At 38.1% G+C, this 24,883-nt stretch overlaps 1 protein-coding gene and 1 pseudogene across 3 annotated transcripts; both read left to right on the forward strand.

The window, feature by feature from the left end:
* The first annotated feature begins 1,529 nt into the window (after nucleotides 1–1,529).
* Nucleotides 1,530–9,973, forward strand: LOC115727742 (annotated as a pseudogene).
* Nucleotides 9,974–17,342: 7,369 nt separating this feature from the next.
* On the forward strand, nucleotides 17,343–24,107 carry LOC115727748 (nucleolar complex-associated protein 3-like). Of its 3 annotated transcripts, XM_048276402.1 has the most exons (14): nucleotides 17,345–17,735; nucleotides 17,913–18,097; nucleotides 18,198–18,391; nucleotides 18,906–19,114; nucleotides 19,217–19,319; nucleotides 19,589–19,752; nucleotides 20,350–20,488; nucleotides 20,580–20,756; nucleotides 20,847–20,983; nucleotides 21,322–21,636; nucleotides 22,049–22,188; nucleotides 22,283–22,380; nucleotides 23,072–23,599; nucleotides 23,951–24,107. In XM_048276402.1, the coding sequence occupies exons 1-13, from the start codon at nucleotides 17,584–17,586 to the stop codon at nucleotides 23,561–23,563; spliced, it is 2,505 nt and encodes an 834-aa protein (XP_048132359.1). In that variant the 5' UTR covers nucleotides 17,345–17,583; the 3' UTR covers nucleotides 23,564–23,599; nucleotides 23,951–24,107. The 3 variants fall into 3 exon arrangements, with proteins under 3 accessions (XP_048132360.1, XP_048132359.1, XP_030513877.1); XM_048276403.1 differs by lacking the exon at nucleotides 23,951–24,107 and having other exon boundaries at nucleotides 17,343–17,735; nucleotides 22,103–22,188; nucleotides 23,072–23,772; XM_030658017.2 differs by lacking the exon at nucleotides 23,951–24,107 and having other exon boundaries at nucleotides 23,072–23,772.
* The last annotated feature ends 776 nt before the right edge of the window (nucleotides 24,108–24,883 follow it).

Genomic DNA, 24,883 nt, shown 5'->3' on the forward strand with positions numbered 1-24,883 from the left:
AATTCATATCACAAATGCCTAAAAATTAAACCGAAGACACATTCTGATCTATATACTCTGGAGGGAAACGTTCCACAAGCTTTTCCACTTGCCAGGAGAACTATTAAATGACTATAACCGAAAATTTGAAGCCAAAACTATTCTCAGCTTGCAAACATCAAAATAGAATAAGCCCACAATTTTTACATTGCATTATAAGTTATAACGACCTGTTCAAAATGGTTCAAGTCGAAAAATCGGGAATCAAACGGATCAAGGTGGGTCCTCAATTCTATTATCTGAAAACCAAACCAATCCCCGTGTGAATTGGTCTGGAACTGACCGGGCAAGGCCCGTCCGATTCATTTCCTAGATTGAATCGTTCTAATCGCTCATACTTAACACAGACATATAGGTGGGCTATTTTAACCTGGGTCTGTCTATGATGTCTCCGAAAACGGTGATACGTGCCCTAATGTGGTCGACAAATGTAAATTAGTTCGATTTATTCAAACACCATTTCGTAGTCTCATAGATTAAGAATTATATTTTAGTTGTGATCGGGTACATCGTGAACATTTCAATTTCACAGTAGATAAATGTAGAAACTCGCGTTTCAAGTCACTGTTGGCGCGTTCGATATCATTAACCGCGACTCCTGCAATGATAGAGCCTCCAGTTTATTCATCGGGGCAGGTATTCTTGTCCTTGGTGAGTGCTTGCTCCCAATGAAACCTGTTCTCTAGAGTCACTAGCTACGCCACGTGTGATTTCTTTTGCAGTCAAATAACGGTCTGATCCAAACCGCGTGCCATGTACCTAAATGGATTATTCGAATCATTATACAAGATAGCGACTATTTTTGAATATTGAGATGCACATGTGAGTTTTGTTTGAGAGGTTTTACGTTGAATATTTGGTATGGTATGAAGCAATTAATATATTCAAGTTGGCATATAATTCATTTGCTTAAACTTTTGAGTGAAGGTGGGTTTAACCGGATATGTTAATGACCTCAAATTTGGGCTCTCTCTTGGCGATCTCCCCGAGTGAAGGTATCAGATTTTTGCTGCGTCCTTCTAATAGATGGTGGTAGAGCCAAGAGTGGTGGACCCCAATCTATTTCGATGTTTAGTAAAAATCTCAAGGAAAAAATCTGATGACTAAAGCGGTTTCGGATGGATAATTGGTATGATTGGAACAGTTAGTATATCCAATTGTGTGATCGTTACTCTTACTTGAATAACGTTTTTAATATACTGCAGATTAACAGTATATCCTAGGCCATAAAAAAGATATAAAAAATAATTAGAAATTTTTGGGGATCCACCCCTTTAAGAATTTATGGCCAATAGTTTATTGTTGCTCACATTATCCAAAATTGTTATGCCAGTGGCCTTTTCAGACTTAGTTTAAATAAACCTCTCGGTCGGCGATCATTTCCGCGTCAATCTAACAGCGCAAACCCATCTTTACAAACGCACACTCCTCCTCCTCGTACTTGTAAGGAGAAATGGCTGAAGACAGCCTTCACAATTCATTAGGAAGAAATGATTCCGGGAGCACACGTTTGTGTCCTGCTCACATCCATATCGTCTCTGGTCGCCACGACCCCATACGTTTCAAAGGAGCTTCGCGTCTATACGATTCCCGGTCCTGCTGCCGGCGCTGGGAACATCTTCAAGTTCAAGCACCGCCGCAGCTCTTATCTCCCCGGATACCGGAGTGAATCAGTGTCCGCATCGGGGGAGTATAGTCGCGAGAAGGTCGTGACAGTGGGAAGCAAGGACGAGGACAACGAGGACGTGTGTCTCCCTTTTCCTTTCAATGTGTCATTATCATCACCATCGTCATATATTGGGGAGGAGATTAGACACGATCAGATGGATGTTGCACAATACATATTCCCGACAAGCCTTGATGCCTTTGGATTCAGATTTTATGGAGGACGTTGGCGGTTCCGGTTCGTATGGCCAACCAATCAAAACATGTTCCCAGAAGCCAGTGTCCGTGTTGCATCTTATGATCTCGGTGAGTATATATATTTTTCGCATGCCACATACTGTTATTCTTACAATCGCCTAAAGACTGCTATGTTAATAAATATCTTTTCAATACTATTTACAGTGTAATTTTTTTATATCAATCTGGAGGTGATGGACACGTGACGCACAAATGAGACAATGAGGATAATCTCGACGCAACTCTTAACAATTATCAATTTCATGCCACACAATTTTAAATTTATCAGTACTTGTATGTAGATGTTAAAACTCATAACTTCCATCCACTTCAGTCCTTCTGTGAAATTTATTAGTTTCAAGTGGACAAAATGCACATATGACTTTCTTTACCTTTTTTCTTTTACTCCTACATGTTTTTTTTAATATCACGAAAAACTTTAAACTGGAACATCTGTGACAAATTTACCTCAAACTAATATTTTGTTCATAAAAAATCTCAAAGCGATATACTGGTAACAAATTTACCCTTCGTTAATTTTCGTTAAATTTTACTGTCAAATTGCTGAATTAGATAATATGTGACAATTGACGAATATACCAGTTTGGAGTTTTATCCTCTATTTGTGACATGAGTATCAATTTGTATTTTTTTTTTTGTGATATGAACCCAATTTAACGGAAACTAACGAATAGTAAATTTAGCAGAGGTGTATCAATTTTAAATTTTTTATGATCAAAAAATTAATTTGTAATAAATTTGTCACATGTGTACTAGTTTGAAATTTTTGGTGATTAGAAAAACAGTTTGTGATAAAATTGTCATGAGTATACTAGTTTGAGATTTCTTATAGTAATAAAAATAATATGCAATGAATTTTGTCACAAGTGTACCTGCTTGGGTTTTTTGTGGTCAAAATAATAGTTTTGGGTAAATTTATCACGGACATATCAGTTTGGATTTCTCATGGTCAAAATATTAATTTGGGGTAAATTTATCATATGTGTATTAGTTTGGGGTTTTTTGTGATATTAACAATTTGTTTTTTTTGTAGTTGAACACAAAAAGATGCTGTTTTGTGATCACTTTTTTTTAGATAATGCGACATCAATAAATTATTAGAAGACGCTGAAAATAGAAGGAAAATGATAAATGCTTAAACAAATATTGAATCAATAAATTGAAAAAAAAAAAATACAAACACCGTAGGCTGTTGCTAGGTAATAAGGTCTTTGTCGTCACCACCGGGCGTGGCCGTCACCGGTGGTTGGACAAGGGTCGCTGGCCCTTGCCGGTGACAAAGGGGCGGCCCATCGGTCCCCCCTTATCTTTCCTTATTTTCTAGCATCTTTTATTTCTAATTTCAATTTTGTTAAGTTCTAGATGTGGCGCATAAGATGTCGTTTTCTGTCCAAAAGTCACATAATATTGGGAAAAAATAAAAGAATAATCAACATATGCATTCTGTCCATTTAAGGCCGACGGCTTAGACAGAAGAATTGAAGAGTGTGAATTTGATAAGTTTTATGAGTTAAATACACAAAAATAAAAGTCTTAACATTTAGTGCACAAAATTGGCAAGTTTTAAAATTTGCATAAAAAATCCCGTGTTAGTGATAAATGTAAGACGAGGGTACTACAAACACAATCTCTCTAAATTGACTTGGATATTTGGGATGATCGATTTTAAAGTGGGTAGGTTCCAGACTTGGAACTAGGGTGTGCAACGATCAGATTTACCCGAAACCTGGACCGGACCACCCAGTAAATAGGTCTCGAAACTGGTTCCTATTCAAACCGGTCCAGGTACGGGTTCTAATTTTTGGGAATCGGTTGGAACCGGTCCGATTCCCAATTTCCAATGAAGACCCACTTGGGAACTGGATTGATTTTCGAATCAACTTTTAGGTATTGTTAAAAAAAAACCTAGTTCTACTTGCCTCATCTCCTATGTTTTTGATTGATTGTAACTTATATTGCTCATATTATGGATCTTTGCTTTTGGTGGAGAGTGAGTTTTATTATTCAATCTTTTACATTGAATTGTTCCATTGCTACTCATATTATTTCGTTGGAAAAAATGAAATTAGAAAAAGAAATAAAAGAAAAATAGCTTATCGAGTATATCCAAGAACTGGACCGAAAAAACATGATAGGTTGCAAACAAGTTTCGGGACAAAAAGGGTAGGTTCTAAGTTTCAAAAACTAAAAATCAGTTATAATAGGGTAGGTTTCGGGTTCTAGGTCCGGAACCGACCTATCTAGACTATGCTCACCCTATCCGGAACCCGGAACCTATCTTTTTTTTTTTTTTTGGAATCGGTTCTAGAACCTATCCCATTTTTCGGGTCCGATTTCGGGGTCAACCCGAGAACTTATTTTTTTATTTTTTTATTTCAATTTTTTACAGCAAAATAATATGTGCAAAAAAAAAAAAACGGCTCAAAGTAAAAGATGATTGACATAAATCCTTATACGCCAAACATGTGATTATATACAACTATAAACGATGAAAAGTTTAAACACTTGTCCACATACAATTATAACAATAAAAAGTATAGACATGTAATGTAAAATATAAAAGGATATGCTCACTAGAAGTCTTAAAACTTGTCAAGAAAATGCAATTGAATTCTGAAACTTGCAAAAAATGCAATCAAGTCCTAAAACTTGTCAAATTAGTGCAATGGAGTCTTTTTGTTAACTCCATCCAATTTGATTTGAATTTTTTTAAATGTTTTCTCTCTCCTATGTGGTGATGACATGGCTAAAACGATATCGTTTTAGTTCAAATTTGATTTTTAACATAATTTTAATTTTCATTAATTTTAAAAAAATAAGCTAAAAAGAAGAAGAAGAACGCATAAGCGGGACGAGTGATGAAGGCTGAATCCTCGCCGTCGCCGCCCCACTACTGTCGCAAAGTGTCAAAGACCATCGATGGTGGGGGTCGGTAGCTACCAGCAACCCTTTGCTAGAACTACTGTCGCAAAGTGTCAAAGACCATCGATGGTGGGGGTCGGTAGCTACCAGCAACCCTTTGCTAGAACCGAGGGAGGGTCACTGGCCCTCGCGGGCCCCCGGTCGAGGGTCGACGACCCCTATCGACCACTTCCCTACCATCGTTGGCCCTTTCCGACGTTGGTTCTACTTTTGCGTTCTTTTTTTTAGCTTATTTTGAAAATTAATTTAAATAAAATTATATTAAAAATTAGATTTAGACCAAAAAGATGTCATTTTAGCAACGAGAGAGAGAGAGAGAGAGAGAGAGAGAGAGAGAGAGAAAAAATATTTTTAAAAAAAGCCACATAAGTAGTTTCCGTTAGTCAAGTTGGGAGGAGTTAATATAAGGACTTGATTTCATTAATTTGACATGTTTTAAGACTCGAGTTGCACCTTTTGCAAGTTTTAGAACTCAATTATACTTTCGTGATAAGTTTTAGGACTTGTAATGAACATAATCCAAACATAAATCATAAAACTTCATTCCCTATTTATCAGAATAAATTTTTAAACTCTATTATCCCTTCAACCATAAAAATATTGCTCCAAAGAATAGAGGGAAAGGCAACAAAGAATAGAGAAAAAAATAAATAAAGTGAGGCAAAGGTAGACTCAACTTAGAGAATTTATATTGTTTTTATTGTAGCTAAGAACCGGTTTCAAAATCGGTCCGGTTCCAAAGTTGGTCTTCACTTTTGGAATTGGACCTGTACAAACCGGTTCCACAAATTTGGAATGGGAAACCGGACCTCTTCATATTGGAATCGGGAACCGGACCCATTTTTTGGGCGATCTAGGCCGGTTGCACACCACTACTGGATTTGAGGTTGCTTGAGCTCTGAATCCACTTGAGGGCTTCAACAACATGGATCATGGTTAAACAACTTGGCCCGTGAATAGGGATAATTACCAAAAAAATCCTTAAAATATTGTTAATTAAGTCTTGAACTTTTTTATGATTTACCAATGTAATCATTTCAAACAATTTTAGCTGAAAATTACTGATTTGAATGTTGATCGTCTTACATGGCACGACTTTTACAATGTTTCACATATTTCTTTTTTAAAATTCTAATTTTTGTCATAAATTTGTTGACTTATTTTTTTCCTTTTTCTTTCATTCTTTCTTTTTCCCTTTCTTTCCTACTGAGCCTTCGCCGGACTTAGTGGGGAAAAAAGGGAAAATAAAGAAACTAAAAGAAAAAAGAAAAAATATTTAAAAACTATTCATGTCAAGACCGATAGTGCCACATAGGACGACCGTTGTACACATCAGCAATTTTCGGTCAAAATTATCCAAAATGTCTACCTTGGTAAATCGTCAAAAGGTTTAAGATTCAATTGACTAAATTGAAATGTTTATGATTGAATTAGTACCCTTATAATGAATTTACAATTTTTTTGGTAATTTTTTCCCTTAGCGTGGGGAAACAATTCCCACATAAGAAAGTGATAAGAAATCTAATTAGTTTAACCATGACTAATGTGAAATTTTTTCTGGATTTCTAATCACTATTAACTTTTACTGGACATAACCATGACTAATCCCTTTCTAGTGAGAGGAAGGCGTCAACTACAAATGTTGTTGGATCATTATTTTTTGCCGGATTTTTCTGGATGGATTTATTTTTCCTTTGCCTTACTCAATTCATTGGTTATTCATTAGTAAGTCCGAGTCCTCGTTATCTTCAATGAGACTTAAAATGTAAATGTCCAATCAAAACTTTCAGTATTAGGTGCAGAGAAGTCACGTACATGTAGCATTTGGGCAATAATTCGATGTATATCTCGATAAAAAATTTGTCGACTCACTGATCGAACGGGCCATAGTTGCAGGGTCTTCGAGAATTAAAAGAAGATTTGATTTGAGGAGAAGAGGAAACAGATCAATTGCATTCGATTCATTCAGGTATGGAGATACATACGTTTAGACATCGAAACACCCTCGCACATACTTCCAATTTTGTATCTATTTATACTTGTTCATTTCCAAACTTAACATTACCATTTGTAATAGTTGAAAATCCTCCCAAGCAGGATTGACTGCGAGTAATTTTGAAGGACTAGTTAATATTAATAACCGAATGAAAAAAAAAAAAAAAAATCTCCATCAGAGACGTATATCCAAACATACATTTATACATTTAGGTTAGCATTTTGTTGACAGATGCTCCTAAAAAATTATTTTAAAGTCAGCAAATAAATAAATTATATAATTTTCAATGCCTATGCCTCAAAAATCAAACACTTTGTTATCTGTATCATTATAAACTTTGTCTTATAATCATTTTTTTTAGCTGGAGAGCCCCTTAGAAGTACCAACTACAGTTCTAATTGTCTTTAGTTGCCCAATGAAGTTACTTAATTTAGACATTTTTATGTGAACCTAGAAAGATCATTTACGGCAAGGAAAGTTGACTAGTAATTTTAACAAGATGAGAATTGATTATGTAACAGCTTTTAGATGACTGTTATGCTAATAGTCTATTTTGAACCACAATAAATAGTTAAAAATTCTTGTGGGTCGATTCTTTTAAGAATTTATGGTCCATAACATACTGTTATTCTTACCGTTACCAAAAACTTCTATGCTAGCAAAGTCCATTTAAGATCTATCTTCTATCCCTTTTCTTTTCTTTTCCTTCACAGCTTATAATCAAGGTAGAATTTTAGATCTTCATAAGACTTGTTCGATAAGATAGAATAAAAAGAATTATATTATTTGGCAAAATTATTATGATGATGAAAATTTATCCGGAAGAAATGACAATAGAAACCTGCATAGCCCAGATCATGTTCATAGAACAATCAAAAACTAGGAGACCAATTCTCTTTCCGTTTTCTTGTGCAGTCATCTATGGCTAACGTGTTCTGCATTCAGCCATTCAGGATCGTTGTTTCAATCATCTCCGCCAACAGCCGAACTCACTCGTACTACAGAGGTTAAGTACCATTACTCTTTGCCTTTTTTGAGGGAAAAACGAAAGGAGTAAAGAGTTCGAGTTCCATAATTCCCCGACTCCTGTTATTTTATCCTGATCACTAAGGCGGTCTCAAACCATCACCAAGTTTATTATATATGACAGATAAAAGAAAAAAAGTGATATGGATTGCAAGCATTGTGTCATCAGTATTTGGCACAGCATTGCTGTGCTGCTGCATCTGCGTCGTGATCAGGAGGAGGAGGAAGTTGCATAGAGGTAGGCGAACTATACACTATGATTCGTTTAGACAAACTTCACATGTTCTCATCGCTCCAATTGTACTCGAAATAGCTGAGGAGGAAAGTCGTCCAGTGATTCAGTCACTGAACTTAGGAGAAATCAGAGGAAGGCACCCCGAGAATGTATTTTTGCGGGAATTGGTCTTGCAGGAGATTCCGACGATGGGACTAGCTGCCATACAGGTGGCTACAGACAACTTTTCAGACCATAATAAAATTGGAGAAGGCGGATTCGGTCCGGTGTACAAGGTAAGTGCTGAAAGCATATATCCTGCAGCTACCTGGTGTTTGTAAAGAACCGTGACAATTATTTTGCTAGAAGGTGGTCAGTTCGACCGCTGATCCCAACTAATTTGAGGTAAACGTGATGTCGATGTTGATGATGAAGGTGGTCAGTCCTACCAAGAGGTCAAAGCTGTAGAAAGCCGAGATAGAATATCTCTCCATGCACGCGTTCACCTCTTGGGGTCACTGATGTACTTGAATCGTGATGTGAATGGTATGAGAATTGTCCAATTCAATACATCCCTGTGACTAACTTGCCGATCGGTAACCAACACTGCAGGGCAGATTGGCAGAGGGAAAGGAAATAGCGGTCAAGAGGCTGTCGGAAACTTCAGTTCAAGGCATTGTCGAACTGGTGAACGAAGTCGCCTTGATTGCGAAACTACAACACAGGAACATTGTGACACTCTTGGGATGCTCCTTAGAGCAAAATGAGGAGCTGCTAGTATGTGAGTACATGCCCAACAAGAGCCTAGACATGGTTCTCTTTGGTTTGCCCCCAAAAACCTTTAGCTGCTCCTTTATGTTTTGGAAAGAATGAGACATTCAATTTGGGGTTTGATTACATGTTTTCATAGATTCGAGCAAGAGTGTGTGACTTGATTGTAAGACACGCCTGAAGATCGTTCACGGAGTCGCTCAAGGACTTCTGTACCTGCACGAGGATTCTCGTCTCAAAATCGTCCACAGGGACCTCAAGGCTAGCAACATCTTGCTGGATGATGACATGAACTGGAAGATATTGGACTTTTGGATGGCGAGGATTCTCGGGGATAACCAAATTGACGCAAACACCAACAGGGTTGCAGGAACATAGTATGTTGCTACTTTGTCCTTTTTACATGTTGATAAATTCTTGATAGAGATTTTGCGCTAATCACTTGTTCGACATTACAGAGTGAGTACAACTTTGACATGACAGGATCGCGTAACTCATGATCTTATATTTCACCTCTACAATTAGACTACTAAGGCAATTTCTACCATGTCTTTCCTTGTGTGGCAACAACGGACACATGGCTGCAGAGTACGCGATGGAAGGGATTTTTTCGATGAAGTCGGACGTTTATAGCTTCGGGGTTCTTGTGCTAGAGATTATTAGCGGAACAAAGAGTAGCCACTCGCATGCGACAGAACCTGGTCAGGCGCTGCTTGCGTCAGTACGTCCTTAATACGGAATATGTTCTCGGTCCCTTTCTCATCAATGAAGTTATAGATGTACTTTTCCTCTAATATTTACAAGATGCTTCAATACGACAGGCATGGAAACTGTGGTCTCATGGCCGAGCGCTGGAATTGATGGACGCTTTGCTTAAGCAGTCGTACGATGCAGATCGAGTGCCGAAGTGTATCCACATTGGGCTGTTGTGCGTGCAAGGAGACGCGAAGAACTGGCCGTGCATGTCCTCTGTTGTTGTCATGCTGGGTGGGAACGGCCCAGAACTTCCCGGGCCGACTAAACCGATGAGGTTGGCTGGACGAGCGCTTTCACTTCTGGGATCGGACAAGCCGCTTCTTTAGGCGTTATCATAATGGAAACTCGTCTATCGGACACGATCAAAGTTCTCGAGAAGAAAGATGAGACATTATGGATTATTATTTTGAATTGTCCCATTTGAAGGATGGAGTTCTTCAAGTCAGGAGTATTGCTCTAATTATCATTTGAATCATCAATCATGATACATAAGTTTAATGCCCTATATAAATTTCCATATACATATAATTATCCATGATTGTATTAAAATTTAAGCACATAATGCGGGATCACATTAAAATAAGTACTATATTGTAGTGATTATTGAGATTCAAGATCCTGCAATTCCATCAAAATGCTTTTATCTACTTTTTATAATTAGATTATGAATATGGTTTCAATTTAATTGCATAGCATGTGATTATCTTCACATAAATATTATTTATTGCGGAACAAATAATATGACGTACATAATAATTATACTTTATACACAAAATGAACGTGAAAGATGCACGTGGATACCCTCCCAACGCGTTTCTCGGACTTAAGTAGGGGGCCCTTGCTGGTGGGCTGCGGGCTAGCCTCCCCTCCGGGTATAGTCGCCGTCGGGAAGGGTCTTCGCCGCCCTTCGGGTGGTGGTGAGTTGACTCGATTACGACCGGCGGATCCCGGATTACCAAAAAAAAAAAAAAAAGATGCACGTGGATCGCACGGAAGATGCACGAGCAGGAGAACCCATCAGAATAAACATTGTAACACTGGGGGAGATGCAGAAGCACGAATCTGAAATGACCCAAAAGATGCACATGAGATGCGTGAACCAAGCCTTCCCATGCACAAAACTTTGTAACTATTCACAAACAAACAAACAAATAAATAAATAAATAAAATCTTAGCCCCATTCTTGATTATCTTCTTCAATCCTTCCACCACCCAAGAAAGAAAAAAATAAAACTAAACTAAATTAGCACCCCACTCATGCTATTAGTGTAACTAGTAATTGGGAAGGCTTGGTTAATGACTTTGGGCGCTTAATTACCTTGGTTTTGCATCTTAATTTAGGGAAATAACACAGATTTGAGAATGTTATGATTCGAAGTATGTTAACAAGTATACTTTAGAAATTAAATGAATGTGATTTGATAAATGTCAATTGGCAAAATTTGGTGCATTTTAATGGCACTTAATTCGAAATCGTTACTTGATTCCAACAACCGATAGTATTGGTATGCAAATCAAAACTAGCACACAATTAGATAAATGTACTATTCAATTAGGTACCGTTGATAATATTCTCGTAACTGATAGTATTGGGATGCATGTCACGACTAGCCTACAAAATTGATTTACAAAATAACTTTTTTTTTTTGGGACAAAATTTACAAAATAACTTTATAGGCTCTTTCTAGGCATCAAACATGATTCACTTATTTAAGTTATCATTTATGATTTATCTACTTTTTTTTTTGTTAGCATGATTTATCTTACTTTATGAGTTAGTAATATGGATCGAGATTAATTTAGCCAACAATTCTACGTAAGATTTATGCAATCAAGAGCGTTCTTTGTTGGGTGCACAGTTTACTCACTCTAGCGAGCTGACACCTAAATTTGCTGACTTGGCATGCCAGAATCCGATGTGGGATATTTTTAATTTTAATGTGCATAAGCCGACATTGACTTGCATTCTCAAATTCAAGAAAATATTAGATGCTCTCGAAGGGCCACCTCACCGTTCTCCCCAACCAATCAAGAAGCGACAAGTGGAGCAACGTGTCTCTGTGATAACAGCTGGCTTTTTCCAAAAAATATTTTACTTTCCCCTTTTTATTTGAAAATTTGCTTCCTCTAATAGCCTTACTGCTTCCGAACGACCTTTTCTCTCCCCTCTGTTCTATCACTGTTCATTCGAGTAGCCTGCTGCTTTTCTGCACACATTAATGGTGATTTCTCTCTCCTCTTCAAGAAACTCACGCCACCTCTTTCCTCTTCAAAAATTTGGATCTATCTTTTCTGTCTACCAACCTCTTCCCTCTTCAAAATTTTGGGTCGATTTTTCTCTCCTCTATTCCTCAAAGCTCCTTGTGTTGCTTCTCCGGCATGCTTCGCCGCTAAATTGTGGTTTCAAGAGAACGCTTTCCCTCACATTTTGTTGCTCCGCGCTTGTTGCTGCTCCGGCTTTCATCAAGCGACCATTGCCTCGCCATCGCCCATAAAGTAGAGGCTGGGGGAATGATGAAGCTAAGCGGGGTGGCGATGCCAAAAGGGAGTGAGGCAAAGGCCTAGGGCCAGATGACCGCCGTCGACAAGAGCTTCGGGTTTTTGAAGTTCATTGGGAGCAAGTATGCGATTGGGTATACGTTCAAGATTGCTCAAGGCCACGCCACCTCATTTTCTCACAGGTTTTCTATCGTGCACGCATAAACTCGTATGTCAAATAACTTGAGCACACCCCTCGAAGAACAAAAATTAAAAGGGATTTATTTATGCATGTGTTCATCTCCTGAAATTACCATCAAATTGATATTTTAATATGTGTGATTTTTTTTTTTTGGTCGGAAATGTGTGTGTGATTGGTTCCATCGTAACATTAATAGTATTTGACGATTCCTTATTAACTAATGATGGGGAATGAGAATGGTAGAACTTGACTGGAATTTGATATTGTTTCAATTTTGTAAGAATGAAGTGGGGGTGGCTATAAAGAACATTTTCTCGAGTGGTTTTAGCTTTTCTTTTGAAAAAGAAGGGTTATATTTCCATGGTTAGTTTTCATTCTGTCAGCCTTTGTAATGTAATGGTCTTGCCGATTGAAGGTTAAAAGAGTCCATGATAGTCAGACCATTTCCCGCACGGATCTGTAATTCAGAGTGCAGTGCTAACCAAATCGGACATTAAGTGGCTTTTCTTTTAAGAAAGTTGGTCCTTATTTGGGCCGGGCCCTCAATCGCTGGTGCTGCATTCTTCGTCCTATGGAGTCTCTCCCCGATTCGCCTGCAAAAACTTTGGCTAATAAAGGTTCACTCGTCTCTTGCAAAAACTATTCCTATTGCAAACTCAAAATCTTTTTCCAAACGAGGACCAACCATGGAAAAGCTACTTACTATCCAATTCAGTCAGCACTGCACTCTGAATTATGGATCCGTGCAGGCAAAGGTCTTACTAGCATAGAGTCTTTTAATATTCAATCAGCAAGACCATTACATTACAAAGGATGACAGAACAAAAACCAACCATGGAAATATAATCATTCTTTTCTAAAAGAAAAGCTAAAATCAGTCGAGAAAATATTCTTTATAGCCACCCCCACTTCATTCTTACAAAATTGAAACAACATCAAATTCCAGTCAAGTTCTACCATTCTCATTCCCCATCATCAATAAACAAGGAATTGTCAAATACTATTAACGCTATGACCACACCAATCATATATATTAGAATATCAAATTGAAGGCAATTTCAAAAGATCAAACACATGCGTAGATAAATCCCTTTTCATTTTTGCTATACGAGGGGTGTGATCAAGTTAATTATCATACGAGTTTATGCAAGCACAATAGAGAACTAGTGAGGAAATGGTGTGGTGGCCTTGCGCAATCTTGAACGTATACCCAATCTCATACTTGCTCCAGATGAAGTTCAAGAACTCGAAGCTCTTATCGACGGTGGTCACCCACCCCTCAGCCTCTACCTCACTCCCTTTTGGGGTCGTGGCCCCGTTTAGCTTCACCGTACCCTCGGCCTCTACTTTGATGGCGACGGCGAGGCAACGCTTGCTTGACAAAAGCTGGAGTAGCCACGAGCGCGGGGCAACAAACTATGAGAGAAAGCGTTCTCTTGAAACCACAATCTAGTGCTGAAGCAAGTCGGAGAAGCAATGCAACGAGCTTTGCCGAACATAGGAGAGAAATCGCCCCAAAATTTTGAAGAGGGAAGAGGTAACGTGCGTTTCTTGAACAGGAGAGAGAAATCCCCATTAATGGGTGCATAAAAGTAGCAAGGGAATTTTTTTTTAAAAAAAAAGGCCCAAACGCCCTCATTTTCTCAATTAAGAACTTGAAGTGAACTTTGTTTTAAATAAAGCCATGAAGTGTAATAATGGTCTAAAAAAAAGGCTCGAATGGCTATGGTTATTTCAAATAAAGACCTTACCTCACTAGCCGGCCGATTGGCCAAATTTTCCGATCGATCAGGGGTATTTTGGTAAAAATATATATTTAATATATTTTTAAATCAAATTAAAATAAAAAATAAAAAGTAAAAAAAAAGGGGGAAAAATCAAGCGGGAGGACTACCTCTCATGTGTGTTTCTTCTTTTTTGTTTTAATTTTTTTTAAATCTCTTGAAAATAGAAATGGCAAAAATAAAATAATAAATGACCAAAATGCCCTTAACTAAAGTAACTCGGACCCCTTTTTTGAGATTAATATAGTCACTTCAGGCTCTTATTTGAAACAATAGTCACTTCATGCCCTTCTTTGACACGATAAGGACACTTCAGGTTCTTATTTGAAATAAGATCAACTTTAGACCCTCATTTGATAAAATAATAGCACTTGGGCCCTTTTTTGGATTTTTCCCAAGTAGCAGGCTACTCGAATGAACAGTGATGGAACATAGAAGAGAGAAAGGGTCGTTCAGAAGTAGTAGGTCTATTAAGGGAAGCAAATTTTCAAATAAGAAAGGAAAACTAAAATATTTTTTGGAAAAGCCAGCTGGTTTCATAGAGATATATTGCTCCACATGTCACTTCTTCATTGGTTGGGGTGCACGGTGACGAGGCCCTTTGGGAGGACCTAATATTTTCTCCTTACATTGAGCGTGGCGTACTTTTAATTTCATTCCGCATAACGGATGCCGATTTGGCAACACTTAGAAAAAAGTAAAAAATTAAGTCTCCATTTATTTTGCGAAAAATGTGGCATTTCTGAAAAATACCTCCAACAAGTTATTTTCTAGAAAAATGATGATACTTTTCGATGTTTGGATAAAATCTAAAAAAGAACTAGAAAATATTTTTCGTCGTTTGGTATAGAAAATTTGATTTGAGTTTTCTCGGTGCACTCATTTTAATAATTTATTTTTATTTTATCTTTTCTTTTTAAATTTTGATTACTTTTTTCTGTTGTTCTTTTCTTTTTATTTTTCGTAATCCTTATTCTTTGGCCTGTTGCTGGTGAGGTGGAGCCTCGGCCCTTGTTGATTGGGCAAGGCCTCGGGTGTCGCCGGTCTGCGGCAAGGCTTGAGCTCCACCTCTCGGCCCATAGCTAGGCATCGGCCAAAGAAGAAAGAATAGAAAAAAAAAATGAAAAAAATAATTTTTTCATTTTAAAAAAATATAGAATAATAAGAAAAAGAAACAAAAATTAAAAAATTAAAAAATTAAAAAATTAAAAATTAATTAAAAAGAAAAGAATGTGAATGAGTGGAGAGAGTAAAGATGAGGGAAAAATGTTTTCCTCTTATCGAAAAAAGGAAATCATTTCCCCACTTTTGAATGTGTTTAGGAAAATATTTTCTTTCACCGGTTCATTTTCTGCAAAACAAGCATTAGAAGAAAAACATTTTCCTGAAAGAAAAATGCTTTTCGGGAAATCATTTTCTTGAAAGATGGTTATTTCTCCTGTGTTTTTTGATATGTGATCGAAAATGTTTTTCGGTGTTTGAATCTCATTTGAAAAATTATTTTAATTTCATGATTTTATCTGGGACAATTTTTATTTGAATTTTTTTACATATTTTTTGTTTTATTTTTTCCCTTCTTTCTTCGTTGATGGCTGGCTACGGTGATCGGTCATAGGCGAGTACGAGCTCACCTAAGGTCGGCGAGTTTCAAGTCGCCAACCTCTAGCCAGGCAAGCAAGCGCCGAGCTCAAGGCCTTGCTAGAGGTTGGCATCTGTGGTTGGCCATCGACCGAGAAAGAAGAAATTAAAATAAAAAATAGAAAAAAATAAATTTAAAATATTACTATATTAATATAGAAAAATATTGAAAAATTCAAGAGTTGCAATCCCGGAAAGTATTTGCACATCTTTAAATTTAGGAATTTATTTTTTTAATTTTATGCATGAATATTTCATTGATTGGAAAATATTTTCTGTTAATCAGTTATTTTAGGAGAACCAAACAAGTGAAACTCGAAAAATTAATTCTAGAAAAACACATTTTTTTTTCGAAAAGCGCACCTTGAAAAAAAATCAAAGTCAGAGAGAGCCGCCCCCACCTCGTCGCCGAAGGTCGTGTCTTTCTCTTCGTTGGTTTTTTTATTTTATTTTTTTCTTTTTAAATTTTGGCTGTTCTTTGTTTTTCTCTCAACTTGTTTTTTTTTTTAATAATTATTTGGCCTTTTCTTTTCAGTTTTTCTTTTTCTTTTCTTACGGACGTGGCGCCACGTGAACACCATTTTTACGGATATTAAAGAACGACGCATATGCACAACTTCTCGTCGGAATTTCATCATTTTGAATTTTGAACCCTATCACGAGAAACTAATGATGATGTGATCTTGTCATTCTCACTTAGAAGGTGCACTCGCAATTTGGATCCTTAGCTCAAACCAGATTATAAATTGATAAATCCGTTAGCATTCGGATAACGGAAAAGTTAGTCGATCGATATAAATCATTTCCATGGATCGAACATAAAAAAGTTTAGATTGAGAAAAACACCCAACAAAATTATAGGAAAAACGACTTCCGTTTTTAGCAAAAAGGGAATCATTTTTCTTGGTTTCTTATTCCACGTCCGAGTGATACGAATATATCCTTCTACGTCTATTTTTCCTATTTCTTTTTCAATAATATCCATCTACTTTATTTTCGTAAATCATTTCTACTATTTCCCGAACATACTTCCTTACTGCCCATGTTTTTCTACACTTCCAAAACCCATGTTCATATATAATATTTACAAGTACAATTTAATAGTTTCTTTGTAATTCGTATTCTTTCAATGGATTTATTGGAATTAACAAAGAAAATGTGGATTCCAATTTATCGATCGTTACGTGTTATCTTTTAATCGTACAAATGCCTTTAGGAAATTAAATTATTATCAAATAGTATAAAGACAATTTTTTTCAACTTGTTTTTAGTGTGGAAAAATACCAAAAGATGATTAATTATCTACGGAATCGAATTTTCTGGAATATATTTTCCGACGACAAGAAATTTCGGCGAAACAATAAGAGCCTCTAAGTCATGTCGAGTTGTTTGAGCAGATAGACGATGCAATTTTACTAGGGGGTCGCATTGACCCCGATCTTAACCCAGGATCCGAATCGGACTAGATCGAATAGGCTGATTCTGAGCGGTTCCCGAGGGATCGGTCCGGTTTTACGGGGAATATGGGCTCGTTCTCTATTCCACGTGAACAAGAACGGTGGGTAGAATTAAGTAAATTTGTAAAAGGTTTGGGCCGAAAAGCCCGCTCTGTACGCCAGTTTGTCACCGTTGGCGATTGGCAGTGGCTAGATTCAAGGCCCAGATGTTCGAACATCGCAATTCGATCCATCAAACTGGGCGTTTTTCGTCTTCTTCCATTTGCAGAGCGTCGAATCCCCGAATGACAAAGAGGGTTTAAGGCTTGCTGGGTCGAACCATCCCTTAAACCCTACGCCGGATTCGCTGTCGGGTCCTCGGTTGGTTTTGGTTGGATATGGGAAAGCAGAGGATAATACTGCCGCCGGACCTTCCGCCGGAGGTGTCGGAGGAGGAAATCCAAGTCTCCGATGAGGACTTGCAGTTCGTCAACGACAACCTCGACTACGCCGGCTTTGTGTCCCGTCTGGATACCCATTCGATCACCAAGTGAGTAATTTCCTCCCTTCTTTACTTTTTTGAATCGATCTTGATCCAATTTTAAAAAAAGGAAGGCGGTACCCGATGAGTCCATTTGGAAATTCTCCTGTAAAAATTCGTAGAAACAGTGGGTGGGTGCGTTTTTTGAATAACCCCGAAACACTTTGTATATGTGCGCTACGCAAGGCATGTGACGCGAGTGGCTGACCTGAAAGAAGATGCTCTCGAAGCTCTTTATGAGAAGAGGTTGAAGAAGAAGAAGGCCTTGCAGAAAGACGAGGAGGAGGAGGAGGAGCAACCCGGGATTCGAGTGGGTCATGTGGATACTCTGCCTGTCAAGACCTTGGACGGCCAACTCTACTATCGCACTTGTATTTGCACCTTCTTGCTTATAGAAACATAATTACACTCTCGGCTCGATATGGACTTGTGCTAACTTTCATGCCCTTTTTGTCTATTGGAAAAATGCAGTGTTAAACACATCGAAACCATCTGAAGGTGAAGGTGAAGGAGAAGAACGCACAAACGAGACAGATAAGGGTCTGGTGAAGCTCACTAAAGCCGAAAGGCGAGCTAAGCTAAAGAAAAGCAAGAAAGAAGCTAAGAAGCAGACGAAAGAGCTGCCTCAAGATGAAGTGAAAGACAACCCCCAAAGAGCTGTTTTGGTATCGCATCACTTCGTCTACCCCTGATAAACTCCATCTTTTTGGTCTTTGCTTCTTGTCTTCTCGAACTATGCTTTCGTCTAATCTTGCCCCTATACTTCTTAAGGGGCTGGAAATTGAACACTTGCAAAAATGATGGAAGGATAAGCAATGTATTCCTTTGTCCCCCTTTTCTTTTGTTTCTGATTATGTTTTGGTTGTTGGTGAGGGGCAGCATGCCCTGGAGATCCCATTGTACTTTTTAGTCGTGTAGCATCTCATTGGAAGTCCCTCTACCTCTCTTCTCAACGTTTTGCTTCTTATTGCGTAAAACTTGTGCATGTATTGTGGGATCACTTTAGCTTGCTTATGCTGATTTGTTGGTTTAGATGCAATGAAGATTTGGACCTGATACTATGCCTGCATGTTTAGCACAAGTTTGCTAATATCATAGTACTGTTCTTGTAACCTATGTACAGTACTTTAACGTCAATACATATCTTCTCATCTTTACACAATGTCATGTTTTCTTTAGGCTGAGTTGAAAGAGGATGTCACTGCAGAAGAGTCATTTGAAACTAAGAAGTGTAAACTTGCAGAACTGGGAATTGCTCTGCTTGCTGATCCGGAGTCTAATATTAAACTTCTAAAAGAAATGCTGCAGATGTGCAATGATGGCAATCATGCTATTGTTAAACTTGGGCTTCTATCATTGTTGTCTGTGTTCAAAGACATCATTCCTGGGTATGTGGCATAGTTTATTTAGATGTGATGTTCACAGTACATCTACTGTCCATATGTTCCCTCGGATCTGTCTTGATGTTTTCCTCTGTTGTGATATGATAGTTACCGCATTAGACTTCCTACTGAGAAGGAGCTCGAGATGAAAGTTTCAAAGGACGTCAAGAAGATGCGGTATTATGAATCGACGCTTCTGTCCGCATACAAGGTTTTACTTGATCTTCTTGTGATTGTTGATGAAATGCTATCATCAGAAACAGGACATAAAATCACTGCAAATCTTGGTTAACACATTCCGGTTAAAGCCAGTGTAATGTCCATCATTGTTGAGCTTATGGACAATCCCATAGGATAAGCATTTTACCTTATTGCTTTTGTGCATGAGTGCTTTTTGGGTAGTAGTGAGATGAGGTTGATCTTGAGTTTGGTTTGATCCAATTTTATTTGCTCTAAGCTAATTCAAATTTTATTTAACAGGCCTACCTGCAGAAGTTGATGGTTTTAGAAAAGGTCTCCTTGTATCAACATGCGGTTGTTCGCTGCATCTGTACTTTGCTAGATGTTGTTCCTCATTTCAATTATCGCGAGAGCTTGGTTGAAGTTGTTGTCAGAAACATAAGTTCCTCTGATGAAGTCATAAGGTTTAGCCATGTCTTTTTCACTTCTTGTTATACTTCTTATGTTAAGAAGCTATTCAGCTATCCAGTTTGCAATGGAAATAACTTTTGGTGGACAAGCTGGGGGGGAAATGTTGAACAATTGAGAATTTTGAAGAGTTAATCTTTTGCTGATGTGGTCATTTAGGTACTGACTTCTATTCTCGTTTTATGAATGGCTTGTGGGCTTCTGTGATCGATGAACTCATAAGATCACCAACTGTAGTTTTTTCTATAAATTTAAGTTGCTTGCTTTTGATTTAAGTTCCCTACCCACAAAAAGGGAAAGAAATGAAGCATTGCCTAGCAGTCATTTAGACATGCTAGACTTCTGCTTGTGGCTATGTAAATCTGTGAGCATGTGCTGTGGTATGAAGTGATGCATGCATTGTAAGCGCAATCCTTTTTATGTTAAAGTCTGAATTCTGGATAACATTCTATGTAACGTTCCTTTTTTCTTTTTGGTACGGACATAGAACTTCTTTGGTCATATTCCTTGAACATACCTTGGCATGTATTTGTTTCTTCCCTTGTCCACGCTACTCTTCTCTTGAATAAAAGATGAGTATGGTATATCATCAGGAAACTTTGTTGTGACACGATTAAGTCACTTTTTACAAATGAGGGTAAACACGGCGGTGAAGTTACTGGAGCGGCTGTTCGTTTGATTGCAAATTATGTGAAAGCTCATAATTGTCAGATGCATCCCGACTCTATTCAAGTATGTTCAATAGGCCACTATTTTTAGCTTTCGCTTTTAAATTACTTTGTTACCCCTCCTCTCTGTTATAACTATCGAGATGCTTTTTCAGGTACTTATGTCTCTGTCATTTGACGAGGACCTTGGTAGATCTGAAGCACCAGACAAGGATAAAAAAGTTAGAAATAAGAAATATAAGAAAGGAAACCGATCGGAGGAATCAAGCCATCTACAACCGACCGATAGAAAGAAATCTAGGCAAGAAATGATGTCAAAAATGAGGGATGAGGTAGGCCTTCTTATGCGATGACAATTGACTACTTTCTCTGATTTTCTGCTTACATTATCATACAGTTGAGGTGCTTGGTGCTGTAAACAGGTCGCTGCTGATTATAAAGCAGCTAGTTTCGCTCCAGATATTATGGAGCGTCGAAGGATGCAGTCAGAGACACTTTCTGCCGTATTTGAGATATATTTTCGTGTTCTGAAGCACACTATGCAGTCAATTGTGCCCAGGTGATTTCATGCGTCAAATAATTTGTATATTTGTGACACTATAGAGGAATATTCAAACGTGAAAGAGTATATTGGTCTTGGTGCGTAGTAAGCAAATGTTTTATCAGACTCTGAAACTGGGGTTTCAGTATAGGTCAGTTCTTCAGATTGACATGAGAAAATTCATAGGACGAATCTAAGCTATGGTTCTCAATTATGAGTTATGCTGTCCATTTGCTTTGTCGGTTTAATTTTTCTCTTTAATCAACCTAAAATATTTGCTTAAAGTTGACTTCGAAATTATCATCGTGGATGATATCCAACGGAATATCACTTCATTCTTTTTGTTTGTTTCGCAGACCTAGTGGAGACACTGGTACAACTCATGTGACTGAGGCTCACCCACTCCTTGGACCATGTTTGGATGGTCTAGCAAAATTTTCTCACCTGATGGACTTGGATTATATGGGAGATCTCATGGATTACCTTAAAAAGCTTGCATGTTCTGGTGGAAAAACGGACAGTTCTGGAAAATGCCTGACCGTCTCGGAAAGACTTCGCTGTTGCATCATTGCTTTCAAAGTGATGAGGAACAATCTTGATGCTTTGAATGTTGATTTGCAAGATTTTTTTGTTCAGCTATACAACCTCATACTTGAATACAGGCCTGGAAGGTTAGCACTTCTATGTTGAGTGCTCGGTACCTTGCTCTCAAGTTTGTTTCTGAACACATTTGCTCATGCACCGTCAGTTACCCGATTTTATGATAAACCACAGTTGTAGATGCAGATGACTTTGTTCGGAGAAAAAAATAACGATCTTTTTATCATGACCAACAGAGTTTTTACTGTGATTAATGTCTGATGTCTGAAGCAGAGATCATGTAATTGCTGTCAAATTCGTTTTCTGGACTCATCTGCCCATGCACTTTTGTTCAAATGACTTTCTTTTTAACCACAGTCCTAGATATTCAGCAATAGAAACGCATGAAAGCAATAGCGACTTTTTTATCATGAACACCAGAATGGCGATAGCATCTTTCTCCCTTTGTACTGTTTATTCATTGATGTCTGATGTCTAAAGCAGAGATCAGGGTGAGGTGCTAGCTGAAGCTCTAAAGATGATGTTGTGCAACGATAGGCAACACGACATGCAGAAGGCTGCAGCATTCATAAAGCGTTTGGCCACGTTCTCATTATGCTTTGAGTCTGCAGAGTCCATGGCCGGTACCCTTCTTGGTTTATGCAATGCCAGTTATTTATTTTCTGTTGACACTATGATTATCATTTAAATTGGTTACTTGTTTGCCCTTACTTGCAGCCTTGGTCACTTTAAAGCATCTTCTCTTAAAGAATGTAAAATGTCGGGTTTTGTTGGAAAATGATCCTGGAGGTGGCTCAGTATCAGGTTCTGTTGCGGTAAGCGATTTACTACCATTCAAAACCCATAATTGATGCATGATATGTTAAAATCAAGATGAACATACTCATGCATGTATATGTGCAGTCCCGAAATCAGGAAATGTCTACTCATTATGATTGAGTTTTTTCCTCATGTCTTGTACCAGAGTAACATTAAGTTTCACCATTAGTTCCAAGCGCAGTGCCCCTGGAGAATGTTGTAGCTTGCCGCCTTAATACAGATGTAGCTGTTTTTGGAGCCTTTACCTCCATTTTTTTGGTTTAGATTGTAATGGTTTTTGCTTTGCCTATCGACCAGAGTCCGCCGGAGAATAAAAAGAAATCTGGAACTTTAATTAGTGTTCTTGTACAAGATGTGGTTGCTCAATTAAATTTGTTGTTGCTTTTTAGTTCCATGTTTTTAGTTGTCATTGCAAATGTATATTGCGAAGCTATGTCGGCTGTCTTTCTGATGAGCACTGCGTGAGCTTATCTCACATGCTCCCAGCCTCCCAGGCATAGTGATGTTTCGCCATCCACATGACTAGAGTGCACTCGTTTACATTTTACCCTTTGTTTATGCTCTGCTCAATAGAGGACAGTTTCTTGCATGATTCTCTCATATCTCACATCATTAGTTTCATTTTTCCCCTTTGGATTGCTGAGTAAATTACGAACAATCTCTCTAATAGCAATTACTGTTCTGCAGAAATATCAACCTTATGCCTCGGACCCTAATCAAAGTGGTGCTTTAGCTTCCGTGCTTTGGGAGCTCAACCTTCTAACAAAACATTATCATCCAACAATTTCAACTCTGGCTTCGGGCATCTCTAACATGAGTGCTGCTCCTACCCAAGCTTATCTCTCCACGCTCACTCCTCAGCAAGCTTTTCGGGACTTATCACTTGAACGGGAATCCTTCAGTCTGAAGAGCAACGCCGCGAAGTCGAGCAACAAGAGGAAACGTGCCAGTGAAGGAGTGACGGCATCCAGTGTCGACCGAGTTCTGGAGAAAGCAGGTTCACTCGATGAAGATGAGGTGAAAAAGAAGCTATCGGAACATTATACGCTTCTGCGTGGCGTGAAAGAGAATGAGAGATTGAGGAGTGAGTTGGATCATACAAGAAGGGCGCTCAGTTTATACGACGAATACAAGAAGCAAAAGAAGCAAAAGAGAAGGCGAAAAAGCCATGTATCCTGAATCGACAGGACGGCGGCCTCTGCTGCTGCCTACATGGTAATTTTGGTACCGATTCATTTTCCTTTTCAAAATTTTGGGTCACTTACTACATCCATCCATCTTTTTTCCGCTAAATATTCATATTCTCTCATTACTATTCAATTTAGATCCCCTAACTGTATTCACCATTTTGGGATATTAAGAGCTGGACAGAATCAGCGGATTTTTGAGAGGATAAAGGGGTGGGGCAACCCATTTCCTCGGGTCGACCTTATTATTAGTGTCATAGAGAAACTTAACAGCTAATGTCGAATAAAATCGAATAGTATTTTAAGAATTTGGAAATGACAACGCTCCTCTAAGTAGATATTACGAATTTTCTGATTGGTATAATTGTATGTAAGGCAGGAAATGTATCATCTGAAGGAGACTAGTTCGATTTAGCGCTATATAATTCAGCAATTGGAAGAAAGTCTGAAGTTTCAACATCTCCTCTACCGTTCAAAACCCTATTCTAAGTTAAGGATTAAAGCTAATAATATGGTTAAAATCAGCGTCCTGAAGCGAGTAGAATACGACATTCAGTGTAATTAGATGGATCTCAAAAGCTCAAGAATTTCCGTGATATCTGCTACAGCTAAAGCTACGCTTTGCTTAAGAAATCGTATGATGAAGTTCAAGTGCCGAATTGCATCCACATCGGAGTGTTGGAGCGTGCAAGAAGATGTGGAGAACCGACCGACCGAAGATGTCTACGTTACCTATTAAATCCTATTCTGGAAGATGGCAGGAGGTGGATGAAAGATTTCCAAGAAGTGAAGATGGAAAATGTTCTATGTATGGGGAGGATGAAGGATGCGCTGATGCCCTCGGTGCTGTCGGATTGAAGCAAAGATCAAGGTTACGTTGGTTTGAAGCTTTGTCCAAATGGAAGTGTGTAATAGTGCCTGGGGAGGGTGGCCGGACTTCGTAGAAAAAAAAGAAAAGAAAAACAAATATAGAAAAAAGGGGAGAAAAAAGTTATAAGACAATATTCAGAAAGTTATTTCGGCGCTGTCCGCCTTATGTGACACTGCCGTCGTCCACGTTAGCGAGTTTGGCTAAAAAGATTGAAATTGGCAAATTATCAAAATATTTAGTTCTAAATTGACCAATTGAAAAGTCCATGACCGAGTAGGTACAAATGTAACAAATTTAATACTATTTTTAAATAATTTTCTCAGTAGTTTGCTTGAAGATTATATTGGAGGCATGTCTCCAACTGGTGGGGAATGACGTTTTCTCTTAATATAATCCTTTCTTTACCCTAGAAAGTACAATAAAATTTAATCAGGAGTATAA

The sequence above is a fragment of the Rhodamnia argentea genome, chromosome 3, assembly GCF_020921035.1.
Source record: "Rhodamnia argentea isolate NSW1041297 chromosome 3, ASM2092103v1, whole genome shotgun sequence".
NCBI lineage: Eukaryota > Viridiplantae > Streptophyta > Magnoliopsida > Myrtales > Myrtaceae > Rhodamnia > Rhodamnia argentea.